Source organism: Dermacentor variabilis, chromosome 3 (assembly GCF_050947875.1).
Source record: "Dermacentor variabilis isolate Ectoservices chromosome 3, ASM5094787v1, whole genome shotgun sequence".
Taxonomy (NCBI): domain Eukaryota; kingdom Metazoa; phylum Arthropoda; class Arachnida; order Ixodida; family Ixodidae; genus Dermacentor; species Dermacentor variabilis.
In genome coordinates this window covers 51,255,633-51,271,362 of record NC_134570.1, presented here as the reverse complement: position 1 = coordinate 51,271,362, position 15,730 = coordinate 51,255,633, and the positions used below count along the sequence as shown (strand labels likewise).

General features: G+C 48.0%; 1 protein-coding gene across 1 annotated transcript in view; it reads left to right on the top strand.

Moving 5' to 3' along the window:
- Positions 1-15,730, top strand: part of LOC142575587 (uncharacterized) — a 252,699-nt gene that overhangs the window by 106,059 nt on the left and 130,910 nt on the right. The window contains exon 3 of the mRNA XM_075685069.1: positions 6,086-6,160. Coding sequence (XP_075541184.1) covers positions 6,086-6,160 — 75 coding nt within the window. The remainder of the gene's footprint in view (positions 1-6,085; positions 6,161-15,730) is intronic.

Genomic DNA, 15,730 nt, shown 5'->3' with positions numbered 1-15,730 from the left:
ACTGTACTGGTTGCCGCGCGAAAGACGTCGCCAAGGAGGACGAGGACACACACACACACACACACACACACACACGAAGAAAGAGAGCTGCATGTCTGCGACATGGCTATTTAATCCTTTTTTTAATTTTTATTGTCTTCTGAAGTGGCAAAGTGACTCATGATTCTATAACTTGGTTTATATAGTCACGTGGTTGTATGAAACTTTGCATTACGAATCGTCGTACGCCGTTGTAATAATCCCACAGGCGTCATTTCGCGAGAGATAGGTGGCAGCAGCGCTTGAACGACATTCACTGGCCGTGTAGCCTAGAGTCGAAAGCTTTATCCGCGTGAGGTTATACGCCTGGCAAGGCTTGGAGCACTGCCAAAGCAAGCAGTGCCGAACTAATTGATGAAATCTGCAGAATTTAACTCTCTTTCTCTCATACCCCGATGCAGCAGTTATTGCACGTTGCCAAATGTTCCCCTGCGCAATGTGTGGAGGTGGGCGAGGCTTCTGTGAATGTATCCCAAGTCGTCGGAGATCGGCTGTCACGGGACCCTTTACACTTCTCACAGTTATCGCAGCGGGTTCTTTCGCTTTTCTTTCTTTCTTTCTTTCTTTGCTTTATTTTTATTTCTAATATGCGCGAATGCTGTGTGTAACAGCCGGCATGTCTCCGCAACTGAAGTATGCCCGCACCGCCTCCTTCGCCGTCCTGCCGCTAAAATTGACATCGCGCCACCGGTGACGGGCCAGTACGCGCCCGGAAAGATGGGAGGACAGGACCACGACGCGTTCCCTGTGGTTTGCAATGCTGCTGCTTACATTATGCGTGTATGCTGTATATATGCCATTACGGTCACCTGGAAAAGGTGAACGACGCGAGAAACAAAGCGCCCTGGCGCCGAATATGGGACGGCATTTTTTGAACGTTATTGTTCGCGTCATCGTATTGAAAATAAAGGAGGAAAGAAAAAAGAAACGGCGCGTACGAGTGCCCTGTATAGAGTATACCTGTCCACGTGAACCCGGTCGCCTGTCACGTATGGTGCGCTTGCCACTCTTTTGGCTGTCTCGGGGCACCGCCGGCGCTGTGGATTGCCCTTCGCCGGCGTCCGAGGCGGCTGCTAACTATATACACTTCAGCGATATGGCATTGAAGCACCGTATATAGTATATACTTTCACCTAGCCGACTGTTCCTGCGTGCGGCTAAGTTAGAGTTCAGGCGGTGAAAAATAAGTAAGTAAATAAACAAACAAATAAATAGGAAAGGAGGAAGGAACGAAAGAAAGAAAAACCAAGAGGGCGCGGTCGAAAAATAAATTGGAAAAGAAAACAAACCGCCGCTAGAAGCGAAGTTCTGGCGGTCTTCTGGAGCGGAGACGCTTCGTTCCTCGCGTCATTTACGCGACGCCGTCCGTTGACACCTCCCGTCCTGGTATACGGGTATTGGAGACATGCTGTGCTGCGGGTCTATGCTTCGGGTTTATACGAGTGCGGGAGATATATATATATATATATGCAACCACGAGAGTGGTTCGTGGGATGGAGGCGCAGTATATACGGGGATGGATTCTGATGGGCGTTCGTCCTCCTCTCGACGGCGCTCGTATATATACGTGTATACGTGTATAACTCAGCGAATCCGTGCAGTGCGGGGAATCACACGTTATACGTCAGCCCGCACGAAGCGAGAACCTGGCTTCGCGTTTATAGTCAGTTTTTTTTTTTCACTTCTAATCCTGCGCTGTGTGCGCAAGCTATTCAGGTTGGTTTGATTAATTGATTGGCGCGGGGTTTAACGTCCCAAAGAAATACTGGAGCGGCGAGACACGTCGTTGTGGAGGACTCCGGAATAATTTTGACCACCTGGGTGGTCCTCAACGTGCGCTCAAATCTGTGCACACCTGCCGTGCTTGCTTAGGGGCTGTGGTGTTGGACTGCTAATTAAGCACGAGGTCGCAGGATCGAATCCCGGCCGCGGGGGCCGCATTTCGCTGGAGGGCGAAATGCGAAAACACCCGTGTGCTTAGATTTGGGTGCAGGTTAAAGAACCCTGGATGGTCCAGATTATCCCGGAGTCTGTCCCACTATATGGCGTGCACCTCATAATCAGATCGTGGTTCTGGCACGCGAAACCCCACAATTTAATTAATTAATAATTGCGTACACGACTGTCTGTACATTCCGCCCCCCCCATCGAAATGCGGTGCCACGACCGGCACTCGAACCTGCGACATCGTGTTCAGCAGCAGAACGCTATCGCGCCATTGTGGCGGCTACGCAGGTTTGATTTCGTTGATTCACGTATCGTGACTTTTTCGAGCACCGCGGTATATATAGCGTTAGACCTCCACAGGCATGCGGAAGGATCAGTGTGAAGACTGGCTGTTGAATTCTGAACGAAACTGATTTAATGCAGAGGCGTTCGAGTGTGCCCCGCGGGGCTGACTCATTAAGCGTTTTTCCCAGCTAAATTCCGGTCTTCTCGCGGCGTACTGGAAGTTACACACGCTGCCTTCCACCGCGATGGCGACGCGGTGCTCGCTTATCAATCGAATCGTATACTCTAAAAAGTCAAGGGATCACATGAACCACCTTTGCCTGGCATTGCTAGAAGAACCTCGTGTATGCTGAATGCTTCTTGTAACTTTCCCACATGATCCGTATGTTACAGGACAGCTTGATCATCGTGTTGGCAATCACCTCTGTGCCGTACGGAAGTGGCCCCGAAAGTCGCTGCCAGGCGTTCGTCCTAATGTCGTGGTTCTAATGGCACGCGGAAACGTGCTGCACATTTGGGGCTCACCTTCGCCTCACATCCGGCGTCCCTCCACTTCCACCCCCCTCCCCCCACTCCCCGCCTCAAGCTCTGGTTCTCCCGCCTCCACCTTCGGTGCACAAAGATCTTCACCGCAAAGATGTCATTCACAACTTACTAAAGAACAACCCAAATTCGAAATTCCCGAAATGCGGTGAGTCAAGTAACAGTGAAGTTGCTGGAATCGGACCGACGTACCTATTGCTTTATCGCAAAACTACATTTTTTACGAGCGCGAAACCGCCTCGACCTGCACGTGGATGGTGGTCACGAAGAGCTGTTTACGCATGCAATTCCGCTCGACTTATGTATGTGCCTCGAAAAATGCGACTGCGCAAAATACTTACGCACTCCGAAAACGTAGTGTATACAGGCAGCGATTGAAAGTTGCGAGTGCATATAACTATAACAGTAGCATATAGCTGCTTCTTCACAGTAACGCGTGTATTACTTGGCTTGCAGATCATTAGTTTCCGGACATAATTATGGGATTTTCTGAATAATTTCGCAGTTTCAACTTCACGTGAAGTTTAACAGCAACAATAACAACAACAACACTCGTAAAGGAAGTGGATAGCATTCCATGCGTGTCTGTGGGTGACTGTACAGAAGCCACTGCATCGACTGCTGGCTCGGTGATTAGATACTGGCGGCAACGTTTCTATTTCGCGGTCTATACTGACGCGTGTTTTTTTGTCACGTTGCGAATTTGTGCCCTCGAACTCCGCGGAAGCATTAGCGACAGAGAACGGCAGATTTTTTTCCGTGCTATCCAAAACCATGCAGGAGGTTTCCTTTCCTTGTCTTCTTTTTTTATTTTTCCCCTGATGGGCAGACGGGCATCGCAGCCCTCGCCGCACTGCTTGGAATTAGCGAGGCAGAGTATCATCGGTATACATGTATAGCGTGTCCACGTTTGACAGATGCCGTATAGACTGACGGACTGAGCCGATCGATGGTCTCGTAGCAAATGGAGTTCCCGCGTGCCTATAGTGACGTTCGCGTGACAGCTGTCGTCACGTGCTGCGCGCAGACTCCTCCCCCCACGCCACCCTCAGAATGAAAAAAAAAGGAAAGAGCGAACGACAGACCAACTGCAGACATCAGCTCGACTTATTCACTACGGCAGCAGCAGGCTCTCCGCAGCGTACACCGCCATCTCTGAGCAAGAACTTGTTTGCGATATAGCACGACTTCGTCCTCGCCCGCTACAGCACTGTCATGCTGTGGCCTCCGAAATGCTTGCGCGGACGTCACCAGTCTCCGAGTCAGTGTTCACGGCGCGCGAAATGTCGCACGCAGCTCCCAACAGCACACATGCTGCATCTGTATGAGTTCGATCTCGTTTTTACTTTGTGTGCGTGTATGTATCCATATCTAATAATAATAATAATAATAATAATAATAATAATAATAATAATAATAATAATAATAATAATCTCCGTGTAGGTGGTGGCGAGCATAGTTTCGTTTTTGTTCGCGCTACGGAGAGACTGAATTTGTTGAGGGCTAGAAGGTGGCCTGGTGGTACGATATAGATGGCGACGTCGTAGGCTATAATGCAACGGAGAGGACGGCCGGACACACACAGCAAAGCCTATTCTCTAGCTTGGAACACTGCTATAGAAAACGCTCTTGCTGCGGGTTTGCCGAGCACGTCTTCGGCACCCACTCGCGACCGTCACAATTAAAATACACCGAAACAGGTAAAAAAAAAAAAAGAAAGGAGGTCGCGCGTTGAAGTATGCCAAACAGTTCAGGAATCTATACTCTTGTCACCACGTATAGCTGAAATTCGCCGAACACTTTCCCGAAGGGCTCTTATATGTACATCGATCCAGGGATAATTGATAATCTATGGTTTTAGAGAGATTCGATTTTGCGTACTCCATTGCCCACCGAGTTAAACAGTCGGTATAGCAAACTTACACCGACGGTGACCGCGAAGCATCTCGCGCACTTTATGCGCGTCCCTCATTTTCAGGTTGCATGCCTTCGCACAGGACGCCGTCTTGGGCGAAGCCCTAACCCGCTCAAATACTGGACTCGTGGGCCCTACCGTTCCCTAGCTGTTGGACTTCCAGCACGAAACGAATCTGTTTGCGATGTCTGAAACATACCGGCGTATTATGCCTATAGAGGCAGGCTCTGGAAATTAGTGAAAAAAAATGCTGTCGAAATAGAGAGAGACAAAAAAGAGTGTTTCTTTGTGCGTCCTCGGGGATCAATTAATCGGTAGAGCTGGTGAACCACGATTAACCATCTCTGGAGCGAATGGGGCGCGCGTAGGACGAAAAGCGCTGGATGAACGCGCAACGCACACGGTACGAAGCTACGGTGTTTGTCCTGTATCCAAATATCTAAATACATCGCCCCTGTCTTAGTGCTGGTTAACCATGTTGGATAGTTCGTCGGTGGTCTCACACGCCAGGCTATGCGTCATATCGTATGGAGTACTAGTCGGGGCAACGTCTGCGACGTGCCAAGGAAATAAAGCTATAAAGGTTTTGGCCACTGAGATGTCTGAACCTGTTTCCAAAAACACGGAATTTATAGCCTGGATGTATGTGCTGAGCGGTGTTATATATAGACAGAGTTGCGCACACTTTTCGAGTTCAATTTTATTTTCTTCTTACGTTGCGTCGGAAATATTGCGGTAGGCGTAGAGTTCCGGGAGAATATGTTTTGAAATATTAATTTCGAGGAAAGCTTGGCGCTTTTAATGTGGCGGGATACTCCACGGCGGAAGAAAAAAAAGGAACAGCACATAAAATTTTTAGGAACACAGAACGCACATGAGAAGTTCTGCACATGATTGAAGGTACATATGAGAGTACGAAAACTCGCACAAACATGCAGTTCCATAAAGAAGTGCTAGAAAGAGTCCGAGAACACCCACAGTATATACTGGAGGTCAGTTTCGCGAGCGAGAAGATATGCACAACTACACGCAACTGCATAACAGAACACTTAACAACACAGTTACATTACACAGCTGTAGGAGGTGTGGTGTTTGGACATTTGTCATGGCGGGCGCAGACACGAAGACTTAGTACGACGCTAGGGTTTTATTTAATACAGCAAGAACTTGCACGGGGACCACTGAACCCTCTTGGGAAATATTAGAAGTACAGGGTTCGTATGACATTGTATTAGTTGACTCGATCACGCGCTGCTCAGCCCATTCAGTTTTAACTTTAACTTAAAATTTGCATGGAATAGCGCGATGGTCATATACTCCGTTTCATTCATTTGCGATTTTCTTCTCCTTCCGCAGGCTTCTCCTTCAAAAAGGACTGTGCTTATCCTGGTGACGCTGACGGGCGTGAAAGTATGCACCACCGACGGAAAGGTAAGCCGTTGCTCGCTCAAATTTCCCTCCGAAGTCAGAGTACGTTGTACTCTTAAAAAAACTGTCGAGCCAGGGTTTGACCGCATACGACGACCTCTTTCACCCTGGCCCAACCCTTCATCCGAGTTAAGTGTCCCTGCTCCGTAAGGTCCTGCCGACTCGTCGCGATTCTTCGTCTTGATTCGATGCTGCTCGTATAAATGACATCTGATCGTGAATATGTTCAAAATCTACACGTTTACGACTGTATTTTCTGCTTAATGGAACGAGAAGATTGGCTATAGTTGGTTTATACACCTGTGTTTCTCAAACTTTTCCAGTACGTGGTACCTTTTTTTACTACCAAACCTATAAACCATGACACCTTACCGTGTCATGCAATGTCGAGTCTCTCTACGATGCCACCTCCGGAGGGCGCCACTTCTCCAAACGAAGGCCATATGGACTGAAGGCTGTCTTCTAGTACTCGCCATGTAGACTGCCAGATAGACAGCTAAGCGGACAGTAATCTCGTTCCAATTCTGACGAAGCTTCGCAAAAAGGACATTTGAGTAAAAAACAGACAGAAAGATGCAGGTTACTTCCATGTCCAAACAAGGTGGCAGCTTAGCAGAATTCTCGGAAACCCTACGGGAGCGTCAGCTGCGCACAAGAAAACGTCGTTACGCTTTCTTTATGTGCTTAAGTTTCGTTGTTTTGCGAATGTTCGCACTTTTCTTAGTCTTTTTCTTTTCTCTTTTGTCGACGCGAGGTAGAGTCAATTCGCAGAGACATCTTTCAGATGCGTTCCATAAGTTGTGCTCGAAGCCGTCTTCCTAGCAATCAACATACAACTCTCTTCAACGCCGGCAAGCATCGGAACACACCCGACAGAGTCGACATTGAATAAAGTTTTCTTCTTCGAAAGAAGCTCGTCTATTCCCTGAGGGGATTTTCTTTTTTCGTGCATGAAACTATTTTCGGTCGGCTTATGAGTGGCAGCGGTTAACCTTCGGTGTTCCTTTCTTTTTATTTTTTGCGCGACCGGAGCCCCGTATTAAACAAAAAAACAATCTTACGCTGTAGTTGTTCATAAGAGCGAATTCCGGCCAATCCTTATGTGCTGGAGATATGGTTAGCGATGGCGGCTGGCCGGTGGTAAGGATCATTTACGAACGAAAAGCTTTCGCGAATTCGGCGCCCGATTCCCAGTTCTCTCTCATTCCCTAATTTGCATCTATATATTTTTCTCCCTCGTTCTTCCGTTCTTTGGAAATGGTGCTGGCACGGCAACCCACGTTCCTCGCAGGAAGCCGCAGCCATATACGTAGCCATCTCTCTCTCATTTTTTTATTGGTCGATGACGTCGGCTCTTTGCGCAGCTGAACACAATCGAAAGCAGTTAATAACGATCATCGCAATAAACGAAAGCGTGCGCCCGCGCGCAGATACACTTCAAGAAGGGCACGCATTTTGCGCATGCGCGCAGCGTTCGGGGGGTGACGAGGCGGTCCGTCCGTTCTGCACCGCGGGATTCGCGGGGAATTCTATTTGCTCTGCGTGCTGCCTCTCACCAACACCCTCTAGAGAACACCCTCTAGGGGTGTTGCTCTCACCCACCGATGCTGTGGAGAGAGAGAGAGAGATAGCGAGAGAGAGAGAGAGAGAAAGATATATATATATATATATATATATATATATATATATATATATATATATATATATATATATATATATATATATATAGAGAGAGAGAGAGAGAGAGAGAGAGAGAGAGAGAGAGAGAAGACACTTCGAAGGAGATTCTTAAGAGGAATCTTTAGCTCGGGTGCTCCTATCTAAATGCATGTAAAAGGGGAATTCGTTTTTCTCGGCAAACACTGCACCAAATCTGACGAGGTTTGTTACATTTAAAAGAAAAACTTAGAATCTAGTGACTGTTGGCTTTGAATTGTTGATCTTGGTTGTCAGTTCTTTTACTAAAAATTGGCAAGAAGCGCAAATTTTCGAAAAACGAAACTATCAAGTTTACAGTTCTGTAACTCAGCAACGAAAAATTGGAATACAATTCTGTGAATTGCATCTAATAGTGCATCCAAAGCGCACAAAATTGATATATTACACGTGAATTAGGAAAGTTTAGTAATGTGGAATACAGCTTTTGCAGGACCCTTGTAAACAACATAACAAATTCACGTAAGATGTAAAATGACATATCGAAATTGTCCGCTTTCAATGAGCTAATAGATGCCGTTTATATAACGGCGATATCTATTCTTAATGCAGAGCTATGAATTTGTAAACTTCGTGCTTCTATCTTCTTCAAACTTTCACATTTTTGAAAATTCTTGTAACAAAATTCAGGACCTGAATCGAAATTCCGCTTCCAACGGTCACTATAATTTAACTTTCTCTCTCAAATGCAACGAATTTCATTAAAATTGGTCCAGGGGTTATCTCATTAAAATGTCTTTGCATTTTACATGTATTTGAATAGGCCGCGTCAGAGTTGAGCCCGAGCTAAAGCTTCCTCTTAATGGAAGGGTTGAAAATATGGGACGAAGTGCAGCGCAATAACTGTCTCTCCGTAGAGGACACCTCAACCGCGCTGCACAGGGGGGAAAGGGAATGGGAAGAGGGGCGAGAGAGGGAGAGAGGCGGCAAGACACTGCGCTCAGCCGTGGTTGGCGCGCTTGCCACGGCGTCGGTTTAGCGGACATTGCTAGCGTACGTACGAGGCGCGAAGAAAGAAAGAAAGAAAGAAAGAAAGAAAGGAGAAGAACTGGTACGGGCAAGCGATTCGTCCGGACTGTCGGCACGAAACACCCGCTTACGGCTGTTTGCGCGGCGTGCGTATGGAGGCGAGAAATCCTCGCGGTTCCTTTCGTCATTACTTATCCGCGCATTAGGTGAACGTGGGTCTCTCGGTGTGTCTCTCTCTAGCGCGCGAAATACGGCGGCTGTTCTTTTTCTCAGAGGCACGCGAGCGGGCCGCGCGCTGCTGGATCCGCTGCAGCCAGAGGGCAAGGAAAGTCGGCACTCTATAGTATCATGTGCACAAGTCCTATATAGACGGGGGCCTGTGGGGGGGGGGGGGGGGTGTACACGCTTTATACGATAAACAGACGCTGAGAAAATAGGCTCGCGAAGACGTGCACTGTGCACCCTTGGGGATGGCAAGCCGAGGAGAAAATGCGGTTTGCTTGTACATTTATCTTTTCTCTCGTTCTGCGGGAACGGTGCATGCGTGCTTTTCAGGTGACTTGTATATATATATATATATATATATATATTCTACACCGCAACTGTTTCTTGTTCCACTGAGCCCGCGGAAATCTGCTGCGACGAAGCGCAGTGCATTGGTGCCCCCCCCCTCCCGCGAATACCAACATTTATGTTGTTGTTGTTGTTGTTCACGTAAACATGGACAAGTATCACGCACATACGCACGCAGAAGGAGGAGCAGGCTATCACTTGTTTCCTGAAAGGAACACCGCGACGCCTGTCCACGTCACGAGGAGAGGGAAAAGGGGGAAAGGCACACCGCAACACAACACAATCACACGCACACTATTAGAGCTGCACACGAATGTCTATTCCCGCAGATGAAAGGAATTCCAGCAAGGCCTCGCCGGGAGGCGGCCGAATGCGACGGTCATCGGCTTTCACGCTACATGTTGGAAATTAAAGTCTTACTCGGTTAGTATCACCGCGCGTTGCTCCGATAGCCGGAGATATATCACAACAGCTTGGCGGATAGATGGCTGCAGGGCTTCGTCAGCCTTTGTTGGATGCTGTTGCGAGGCCTGTTTCTCGAACCTCGACCGGCGTTACTATTGGGTAGCGTGGCGTTGTCGACAGGCCGCAGGCGTCCGGTAGACCATGGCGACCAGGCAGGAACGAGACGATTTCTAGTGCGAAACTTGCACTGTTTATTCAATGGTTGGGGAAGGATATAGAAGAAGAGAACGAATGAATTGAAAAAGTACATTGCGGGGCGCCTTGAAAAGGCCCACTAAAATCGTAGGCTGGATTTTGCACACGTCAACGTCACGTGGAATGTACAGAGTCTCCGTCGTTGCTTTGCGGCTGATCCTTTGCTCCTGGGCGATGTTTCATGTGCTTGCCTCCTCTGGCGGCAACCCGCGGAGTCTGGTCGGGGATGGGCGGCTGATCTTTTCTCCAGAGTCGGACAGTTTGCGGAAAGGTCCTCCCCCAGAGTCTCACATATACAAAGGGTCGTGTCATCTCTGCAGGGTGCCTGCCAGACCGGCAACCACTCCAGACAACCATAGCAAATTGGGAATCCATCCTCCGTTTCGATTAGGCATGGTCTTTGAACATCCTTTTTGCCCCGGGGTGCTACACGCCAACCGTGACAATGCGTGTGTTTGTCTTCCCGAATGTACTGCGTGCGTCATGCTTCGTGTACTCTTCTAAGCTCACTTCCCGTATGCTGAAGAGAAAAATAGCAAACTTAAACGGTGTCCTATTCACTTATTTGCAAAAAAGAAAGAAAATATATATAGAGAGAGATTGTTGGCATGGCGATACGTTTATAATGACAATGACGAGGACGTCAATCGTGGAAAAGCCAGCTTATAGGCCATGCGGTGACGCAATGCCTACTCAGCACTAATTGGAATGGCTAATACTCCTGCATGTGATGTTTGCGGATGCGAGGAGAACATTGACCACTTATTGTGCCATTGTCCACAATTTCAAGCACAAAGACAGTCTTTGTCCAACACATTGAGGAAACTAGACGATCGTCCTCTGAGTGAACAGTCCATATTAGAGCACCGTCCCGACCGATCATCGGCTCAGAAGGCAGTGAAGGCACTTTTGTGTTTTCTCAGAACTTCTGGTTTGCTCGAGCGACTCTAACTGAAGTGCTGTCCGTACGCATATCTACACCTTCTCTCTCCCTTCTTTCTCTTCCCCTTCTCCCATCCCCCAGTGTAGGGTAGCCAACCAGACTATTGACTGGTTAACATCCCTGCCTTTCCTGAATTCTCCTCTCTCTCTCTCTCTCGGTGATATATATATATATATATATATATATATATATATATAATAGTAATAAAATGACAAGAAAGAAAATGAAATAACAAAACGAAAAGCAGCTATGACGAGCTTTAACAGCTGACCCTTTGAAACATGGGACAAAAGGACATAGACAAGCATGCGTCATCAGATCAACTGTTAAACATCCCTTAGCCGTGCGTTAACTAGCTCAGTTGAGTACCATTCCGAAGAAAAGGAGGTTTTTAAATGGTACTGTCTTAGATATTTACTCATTTAAACGTTTAAAAGAGAGAGCGAGAAACATTCTGTAGCCTCGTTGAATCATTGTCTCAATTTCTCACGCGCTACTGCTTTGACCTCGACGAGCAGCGAATTCATTGAGAATCTTACGAGACAAGTAGATTAGCCGCATTCCGGTAAAAAGACACAACAGTCTTAACAACCGCGAATTGGGGAACTGGAATGAAGTCTTCGTAACGGAGTAGGGCTACCTCAAAGCTTGATACTTTGCACAATGCCACATTTCTTTTTCTTTACCTGCAACATCGAACCCACTCAGACGTTAGATTTCGTACGTATACATGCTACCAAGTTCTGCCTTCAGAATCAATATCTCTTCTAAACGGCAACGTTTGTGGCTTTGAATTAGATGAAGAAATATGGAACGACCAAAAAGCACCTGTTTTGTCTGCGTGTGGTTTCTTCTTTTTTTTTTTCATTCAGGAGATTTTTCGGGATGCATATATAGTTCATAATATTTAAAAGAAGATGACATCAAATAAACGGCGTGCACTCTTGCGTGATGCAAATACTGCAACAATGGACATTGCGTATTTGTTGCCCGTTATTAAACGGCGGGCATATATGTACATTTCATTGGAACATTATAGGACTCCTGGACGCCTAAATCACGGTCGCCAAATATGATGCGACAGACAAATTTGGCGCGACGTAATGCGGAAGAGAACGTAGTATTACGCATGCGACACACTTGTCGCGTAATAACCTTACACACAAGTCTAAGCACTGCCTGCACTGTTTCGCATATATATGTTATCGGAGCCGTCCTTATTTCGATTCACTTTTTCTTCTTCTTTACGCATTGTAATGTATACACACGCGCTCCGAAGACGCAACCGAAATACCTGCTTCGAAACGCCCCCGAGGTATATACGTACCATACAATATAATACGTAGGCGGTGAGCAGTTCTCCGTGGATATCCGAGGCATGTTTACAGGGCCCTGGTTTCCCCGAATTCCGCGGTATACAAGAACCGCACTTCAAAGAGGCTGATTTTCCATTTCCCCGTCCCCCCTGCGAGACAGGTATCGCCGAAACTCTTTAGAAAGGCGGCACGACGTTTCGCCGAAGAAATTCGAGCCTAAAGGAACGCGTCTTTACAAGCGCGCGCCTTGGGCTTTTTTCCCCCCCTTTCCTCCATTGTGGTCCTTGTGTTGCCTAAAGGGAAAGTGAGCCCTTTGGGGCTCCGGTTTCTCATTTCGAAAGTATCGTATGAGGGAAACAATTGGCTGTATAGCTGAAAGCTATTGCTGCTTGAACGTCGCTGCCTTCTATCTGTAACAATTTCCTGTTTGGCAAAAAAAAAAAAGAAAGAAAAAAAAAAGAAAAGAGCTGTTCCAAAAAGTGTTCGCGACAGAATCCAGATCCCTAGCGACAAGCTGGATAGGATTCATTCTCGCAGTTACGCGAGAGGATGACCCATTAAATGTTGCTACTTTTCTTTCAACGCAAACACACCGCGCAGTACGCACGCCTCAATAATATTGTACTTGCACGCGCTGTCTTCACCTACTCGAGGCATCTCCTCTGTGTCGGTTGCGGTTGGAAGTCGCCTTTCACGAGAGCTTGGTCAGCGCTAATTATAATAGCTTACAGTACGGCATGCAATGTCTGCGGCTGCGAAGAAAGCATAGACCACCTACTGTAACACTGCCCTCGATTTGCTACACGAATACAACTAATATTCAATGCCTTGCGGCGACCAGACAGTCGCTCACTGTCCGTGCAGACGCTATGGATGGATGGATGGATGTTATGTTGTGAGCGTCCCCTTTAGAACGAGGCGGTGGGTTGCGCCACCAAACTCTTTCTATTATACTGCCTAATGTCCCACCTAGGTCAAACAATGAAAAAAAAAAAACACGATGAACTCCCACAACCAAATTTTCTAATCCCCCTGTTGCGAACTGTGCTTTTGTACGTCTCCGTTCTTTGTCGTTTCCCTATTTTACTTCCGCCAGTCCTCCAATCACTATACTGGAACACCGGCCGCCCTCTGGTGATCGGCGCAGAAGGCAGTGAATGCATTTCTCTGCTTTCTGAAACCGACTGTCCTGTGCGACGCCTTTGACTGCTGCGTAGTGCTGTCCGCGCACGTGCGCGCTTTCACCACCTTCCTCTCTTCTTTCTCTTTCTTCGTTTTCCTTTCCCCAGCGTAGGGTAGCCAATCAGACGCTGTTCTGGTTAACATCCTTGCCTTGTTGCTCTCTCTCTCTTGTAAATTGACGTTAGCAGCGGAACACTCGCGCCATCTCTTGTACTACTATAGTACACTGTAGTACTACTGCGTAGCCACTACCGGTGACGCACAGGCTGTGCGCGGAAGCCTAATTCCAAGAGACGTGAGAGTCATGATGTGAAAAGAACCTCCGGGGGTGCGAGAGAGTCGAGTGTCCCCCACGTTGTTTACTATTTCCACGTTCTTTTATTCTTTTACTTAATTTTGAACTCCCCTCTCCTCATTTTTGACCGCCAGTGTCTCGGCAATCACATGCAGTGACTGTAAGCGCCGTGATTTGAGTCGGAAGCATGCAAGTACGCAAACTACGTTAGCCGCTCTGCGGGATCCTGGCGCAGCCGCAGTTATGAACGAGTTTAGACCAGGCGGCACCATGAAAAAGATGGCTGCGGCTTAGCTCAGCTAACCCTGGATATGCAAAGAGAATGCTTGGTTTAGCCTGGTTAAATCTTGGTATCACTTGGTTCGTCCAAAGCCTGCCTTTGTCTACAGTTGTTGTCCCGCTTCCGGCGTTTTGCGAGCCGAATTAACGGCTCCCACTTCCTCAGTCTCCGACGCTAGCATCGCGCTTGGCGTTCCGGACCCTCTCCAATGAAGCAGCTCACCCGGCGATAACCCAGGGGCGATCAGACGCCGCTTGCTGACGATGGCTCAAACCCTCCCGTTGCCGCGCAACGCACACAGAAGACTGCCCAGCCTTGCTCTCATCCATTGCCAAGCTCGCAACATGCTCCTCTTAGCCAGCTCCTCTTAGCCAGGCGTGCGGCGAGTCACGTGGTCAGGCGGCGACCTAGCCGCGGAGAGCGCATGCGCCAAGCCGGCGGCGGCGGCGCTCGGCTTTGCGAGTCACGTGATGCGTTTTCAAGGCTACGGCGCAGCTGCGGTCAAATGAAGGTCAAATTGCTGGTGACGGCGAAACTCAGCTCGACGCGGTTTAAAAATGCGCTGTCGCTGTCTAGTTTGTGTGATGCATATATATATAAGGCGTAATGCATGGTTTAACTAACAACGGAACTTGCCATCCACATACGCGTACGCAAGGAGGAAGGCACGCGCGGTACGCGCGGATAGCCGCCATCTGTGTGTGGACGTGATGAAGAATGTGGCGTCGCAAAAATGGCGTCAGCGCTGCCGTCTCAGCCCGTGCGGTCATCTACTGGGCACCAATTTTGCGTTGCAACCAGGGCAAATTGGATAGATCTGGCCACGATTACAAAGCTTCGTAAATGTTTTTTTTTTTCGGAGATGCTCAACAGCCAAGAGGCGTGCCAACCTAGTCAGTCGTCTATGTTTTCCCCCTCCAATACGCACGTTTGCGTACTTGCACACAGCTTACCTATACCCGTAGAAGTAAACAAGGTTGCGAACACTTGCCAAACGTTGCCACATTGTTCGTACAGTGTCGCCATGCCTTGGCGAGTGCTGCAGCCTTCTTCGTCCAGGCGATTTATCACTGCGAATGATGGCGTTACCAATCCTCCTTTCTTTTGCTTTCTTTTCTTCCTTGTTCCCTTTTTTATTTATTTTGTTTGTTCCTTGGTTTCCTTAAACGTTTCAAATCAGAACATGCGTAAACGCGACGAGTATTCCTCCCTGAGAGACTAGGAGAAAAAAAAAAAAGCGAGAAGCCTTAATCCCCTCAGGGAGAACAGAGCCATCCATCTTTCCCAGTCGCACCGAGGGAGCGCTTGTCGTGGTTCCCCCTCTCCCCCCTCCCCCGTCCCCTAGAGGAACGGTGGCGTTGACTGCCGGCTGACTCGCGGGCGATTGTTCCTCGCTCCTTCTTTACGTTTCCTGGCACTTCGTTTCTATCTGCTTTTCTTTATTCCGCAATTTGTTTCTTTTCCTGTTTTTTCACGTATGGCGATCCGCTGAAATCCGCGCGAAATCGCTATCCTGCAAAAATGATTGCTGCGGAATTTGATCGAAAATGTGTACGCACGTTTTACGAGAGGGAGTGGCTAATCGCATTTCAACCAGCTTTTGCGGCAGCTGTAGCAGGTATCAATCAATCAATCAATC